At 38.8% G+C, this 6,045-nt stretch overlaps 1 protein-coding gene across 1 annotated transcript in view; it reads left to right on the forward strand.

Moving 5' to 3' along the window:
- The window catches only part of LOC147603215 (drimenol cyclase drtB-like), a 1,545-nt gene extending 1,133 nt beyond the window's left edge, over positions 1–412 (forward strand). The window contains exon 1 of the mRNA XM_086796842.1: positions 1–412. This exon is cut by the window's left edge and continues 1,133 nt beyond it. Coding sequence (XP_086652968.1) covers positions 1–304 — 304 coding nt within the window. The 3' untranslated portion in view covers positions 305–412.
- Positions 413–6,045: the final 5,633 nt, after the last annotated feature.

Raw genomic sequence — 6,045 nt, forward strand, 5'->3', positions numbered from 1 at the left:
AGTGCACAAGTTTCAGGACCACTTTGGAAAGAGTGGCTTGAGGAGTCTACTGGCAGCTAGGTTGGAAGAGCGCAAAGGTATGGGTGGTGATGCTCTTGCACTTGCCATGCGCATAGTCGCGTGCACCATGTCTGGGGTTGAGGTTAATAGAAGAGATGAGGAACTACTTGTGCAACTCCAGAATCTTGATGGGTCGTGGGATGCTCATCCTATATATCGCTATGGGAGCAATGCGAAAAGTTGGATTGGGAATGAGGCTCTAACTACAGCGTACGCGTTCATTGCACTTCAAGGCAACGCATAGATCACTTAAGGTCATGGATTATTCCAAGTTAGCAGAAGGGCGCATGTTTCTCAACAGATCACAAAACACTCATCTTTAAAGTTTTCAAACCTTTTCTAAAGAATTTGTAGTTTTCAAATCTTTTCTAAAGAATTTGTAGATTTTTTGACCTTAAATATTGTGATGTATGTGTGAATTTGTCCCTAACTGTTGTTTGTAACCGTCTTGCTAATCAATAGATGGAGCCTCTTCCAAAGGAGGCCTTTTGTGTTCTTGCTCATAATTGTAAGGCACTTCACATTGGTGGAGAAGCTGATACAAGGAGACCTGCATCATCATTATCTTCTTAAGAGCAAGCATCTACGATTTTGGCCCTCGAGGCACTAGTACAAGTAATCCTCGTATATTTTTTTTGGAAAATGTACATATTTTCAAGTGTGATTTTTACTTATAATGTATATGTCTTTTCATGTGTAATTTTCTATATTCTTTTTACAAAAGTATGCATATTTGTCAACAATTTATACTTATACAGTGTTTAACAATACTCATTCTAATGCTTTGGAAATAGAAATGGCAAAATACCTTAATGTTCAAGATCCTGAAGGTCCCTCTTTCAATTCAAAACAATTGAGTTGGACGCTTGAGTCTTGTAAGAAATCACCCTATGGTGTTATTCGATACACTTATATCCCTTGGCATTGTATCCAAGCATTTGTACAAGGAGAGAAGTGCTTATCTCAAACACCCACATCCTTCAAGAGAGTGCACCATAAAACAATTCCTGAGAACTCTGGTAAGGCGCCAAGCATTGATAGCTTCAAGTCATGTTATGGTCCAAAAGACTTGCGACGAGGACAACCCAACACTACAAGAGAATCATTGTTTTTCGACGCTTAGTTTCCACGTCTGGTCGCGTCGTCGATATGTGCGTGGAAATAACAGTCGAATTTTTTAAAAAAAATTGAATTTATATATAATATTTGCTAGTTCCCATCTTGGGGTGTGTTTTAGCCTTCTCTTTCTACCTCTTTGCAAGCATATGTGTCTATGTGAGAGAGAGAGACAGAGGCAGAGAGAGAGAGGGAGAGGGAGAGAGAGAGAGAGGGAGGGAGAGAGAGAGAGAGAGCTAGAGAGAGAGATCAGAGAGAAAGAGAGATAAAGAGAGAGAGAGAGGGGGGGGGCGAGGAAGAGAGGAGGGTATAAGCATCACGCTCTTTAAAGGAGAAAAAATGCTATCTCCTCCTTCTCATCACTAAGGTGCAATTAAGAAAGGGCTCTGTTTTACAATGAAATTAAAGTTCATCATCAACTTGCTCGTTCCTCAGCGAGATCCATGGCTCCAAATAAATCGATTTCCTAAAATAGTCCATCATTGTTGTCAATTGGTGGAACCGATTGTCTTGTAGTAGTAGAAGGTAACTCATCCATGTCGTCATCCTCTTCTAGCTCTAGCATGAGAGCTGTCAATGCATCATGATCATACTCAGCTTGAATCTCTTCTTCTTCTGGATTATCTCTAGTGTCTGTTTCTCGTTCAAGATGTATTTTCTCAATGAGTACACCTTCATCCGATCCTAATCCCATGTGAGCCTCACCTAGTTCCTCAACTAGTATGTCTTCTTGTTGTTCAATAGGTGCTAGTGGTGTATGCTCAACCATCACATGATCTAGGGGGAGTTCCTTAGCATCTGGCAAACAATCAACTGCTATTTTCACCTTTTCAAATATTTGTTTTCCACGTGGATTTATTTAGATCACAAACAACCATTTATGATCTGTTAGGTCTTTACCACAAAGATGACTTGCTCTCACAGTGCTCTGGTAGCACAAATGTGTCCCTTTGGTCACTCCATATCTTTGTGCGGTCTACTTGAAGAAATCCACACTTGTCTTTGCATACAGTTACTTGCGCCACTTAAGTTACCAACTTGAACCATTTCACATAAAAAATGAACATATCAAAATTTCTGAATCCAACCTTGATAATATCTTGGATTGTTCCACAATAATCTAGCATGCCTACTTGAGTATTGCCATCACTTGCACTTGAATGACTTTCTTGCATGAAATTAGCCTTTACACCACAATCAAATGGTTTTTATCTATTCCTTCTACTCGAAAGTGACATCCACGGAACCAAATTGCCCCAAACTTACGATACTGCAAGCACAATAAATAAGTACTTTTATTGTATAAATTCACGAAAGAACAACATAAAAGACAATACGTAGATATCTCTAACTCACATACATGGACATCACAACCATATGCAAGCTCCTCCTTCTCATCACTTATTGATTCATTATTGCATTTAGCTTGTAGTATGGTTTGCTTGAGCCATTTATAAAAAGGAAAGTCTGGAAGAAGTGCAAGTTTTATTGGGTACAGTAGTGTGCGGGTTGTTCGACTCCTTCTAAAACTCAAACAAGCTTGGTCCCTTTCAGCCTTCACTAAGTTATATCTCTCGATCCATTTCTCCATAGCATGTGAGTTTAAGATACAAAATTTATTGATCTTCTCAAGAAATGCTACATCCATTGTTCTCACAAGGCCTTTCCCTTGTGGCTCTTCCCCAACTAGTTGATCATCTTCTTCTTGTGTCCATAATCTTAGCATATCGGGATTAGACGTACTGAGAAATTCAGCTATATATACAAGTGATTCTTGAACAAGCCATCCCACTGCCATACTACCTTCAGGATGAGCTCTTTGACGAACAAATCCTTTAAGTGTCTTCATAAATCTCTCCAAGAAAAACATCCATCGACTATGGACAACCCCAGCTACATCAACTTCATCAACCACATAAACTAGCAAGTGCAATTGAATGGTTAAAATACTTGTTGAAAAGTATTTCTCAACCATTGTTAATAGCCTCGATGTTAAAATACTTATTGAAAAGTATTTCTCAGCCATTGTTTTAATAGCCTTGATGGAGTTTAACCGTGCTGCTTCCAATCTATCTCTTCTAATCTCTTTCCTTGATATCCAACACACCACTCCACCAATTGTTTTAATAGCCTCGATGGAGTTTAACCGTGTTGCTTCGAATCTATCTCTTCTAATCTCTTTTCTTGATATCCAACGCACTACTCCACCAATTTTATAAATTGTTGCTCTAATATCATCATTGAGGCAATCCTTGATGGCTATAGGAAGCACGAATTGTAAGAATTTGTGCCAATCATGACTCTTCAAGCCACTAAGATCATCGTCCTTTGTAAATGCTCCCTTCAAGCAATGAGGGTTGCCACTTCGGAATAACTTAAACACTTGTAGGACATTGAGACTACGGTTATAACCTATGGTGTACAAGCACACTTGCCTTTGCATAGCACTATCTACCACTTAGTCTCACTTTGACTAGTCTTTACTCGCTTCTTTTAGCACTCTTTAAAACTCTAATCGGCCTTTCACTTGCATGCTCACGTGTGAGATAGTCATTGCTGGTTTTTTTTCAATAAAAGACTTTACTTATCTTCCATTGTTTTTTGCAGCTTTTGTTTCTACCGCGCCCGAGGACGTGCGCGATTTAGGAAGGGGGGAATGTTCACTCACGGGAACACAGATTATGGAAGGAGGCCGGAAGCAATTAATGCGAGAGAGCGGGATTGTAGCCATGGGAACATAAAGACGCACATAATGTTTTCATATTTTTGTGCTGAAGTGCAATGTAAATCGTTTTAGGCCAATGTGGGTTCTAAATGAGAGTTCTAAGTGTATTAAGCAAGGCTCACTTATGGGGTTGTCCGCCCATGTGGTGAAAGAGGTCTAGGGTTAGTGACATCTCTATAAAAGAGATGTTAGCTAAAGAAAGAGGACATTTTTGGCCATTCTCATAAGCTATTGAGTGAAGATCTTGAGCTCTCAAGCTATGGAAACTCTCTAACTCTCTCTCTATTGTACTCTAATGAGTACCAAGCTCCAATGAGTATAGCTCCACTTCATTCTCTTAATCGGTTTTAGCATCATTGAAGTAGATTAATCTATGATTAGTTGAATGCTTCCTTCTTTCTCTTGTGTATGCTGCATGCTTGTAGTGTGTGTGTGTGTGTAGTCTCCATTGATGCAAGCTCTTGCCCACTTCATTGGCAATGGGTTATTCATGGATAGACTCTCTCTATGAGCTTGTGGGTTTGTGAATGTTACATTCTATGCTTGCTTAAGCTTGTGGGTTAGTAGATGCACGCTTATGGATTTGCTGGCATTAGGGAAAGCTAAGATTTAATCCATGTTTGAATGGGATTAAGAGATTAATGTAAATCGTTTTAGACCAATGTGGGTTCTAAATGAGAGTTCTAAGTGTATTAAGCAAGGCTCACTTATGGGGTTGTCCGCCTATGTGTGAAAGAGGTCTAGGGTTAGTGACATCTCTATAAAAGAGATGTTAGTTAAAGAAAGAGGACATTTTTGGCCATTCTCATAAGCTATTGAGTGAAGCTCTTGAGCTCTCAAGCTATGGCAACTCTCTAACTCTTTCTCTCTATTGTACTCTAATGAGCATCAAGCTCCAATGAGTATAGCTCCACTTCATTCTCTTAATCTGTTTTAGCATCATTGAAGTAGATTAATCTATGATTAGTTGAATGCTTCGTTCTTTCTCTTGTGTATGCTGCATGCTTGTAGTGTGTGTGTGTGTAGTCTCCATTAATGCAAGCTCTTGCCCACTTCATTGGCAATGAGTTATTCATGGATAGACTCTCTCTATGAGCTTGTGGGTTTGTGAATACCATATTCTATGCTTGCTTAAGCTTGTTGGTTAGATGCACACTTATGGATTTGCTGGCATTAGGGAAAGCTAAGATTTAATGAATGTTTGAATGGGATAAGAGATTGCCATGCATTGCTTGTTCTCTTGATTAGTGTAGTGGGTTTAAGGGATTGAGAGATTGATTGAGGTGTTGAATGGTTGAATCGTCAAGTGCTGGTTTGTGTATGTGAGCTCTCCCGCAAGGGATAAGCCTTCATGCACTAATCGGGTCGAGTCCTCGGATTGACATTGTGTTTCTCAACACATTTGTTGATCGGTAGTACTCTATGAGCACTATATTGCACGGTAGAGAGAACTGCTCTACAACTATGTAAAATAAAATGTATGAGGCTTCATGAATCTAACTATGGTACCAAGTCAAGCCTTGAAAGAACTTAATTGCAACTCCAAGGCTACCATTGATTAAGTTTTAGTGAGGGATTCATCATTAAGAAATCAAGGCATTAGGCTTTGGTTGTGGTCTTTAGCCTTTTCATTTTGTTTGGTCATGGTTGAGGAGAGAGTGAAAGAAGTAAATGTAATAGGATCCTATGTTTCATAAGGATATGGCTATGTTTTCTATTATCTAGAATGATATGATGATGCTTTCTATAATGCATAAGGATATGATGATACTTTTATAACCATTGCTCCCCCAAAAGAGTACTTTGTTATTTGTGAGAGTTATTAGAAAAGAATTGCCATACCCTATTCTCTTAGAAAATCATGACTAAGTACCATAGTTAACTTTGAATCTTAAACCAAATGCATAAAGTTAATGTACGAATCTTTAAGCAGCACAAGGAAGTTGTATTTTATAAGCTCTTGATATCATTATAAACTAATATTGACTCTTGGGGGGTGCATTACTAAGAAACCCTATGTATCACGTGCATTCAAGGTGTATTAAAAAAACCCCTTACCTATGATTTTTTCATGAATAAAATGACCCCTTTTTCTTTTTAGATTATAAAGGTGGCCTCAACTACATGACTCTCTTCTCCAAGGC

This window comes from Cibotium barometz, chromosome 64 (assembly GCF_041138505.1).
Source record: "Cibotium barometz isolate CiBa-2024 chromosome 64, ASM4113850v1, whole genome shotgun sequence".
NCBI lineage: Eukaryota > Viridiplantae > Streptophyta > Polypodiopsida > Cyatheales > Cibotiaceae > Cibotium > Cibotium barometz.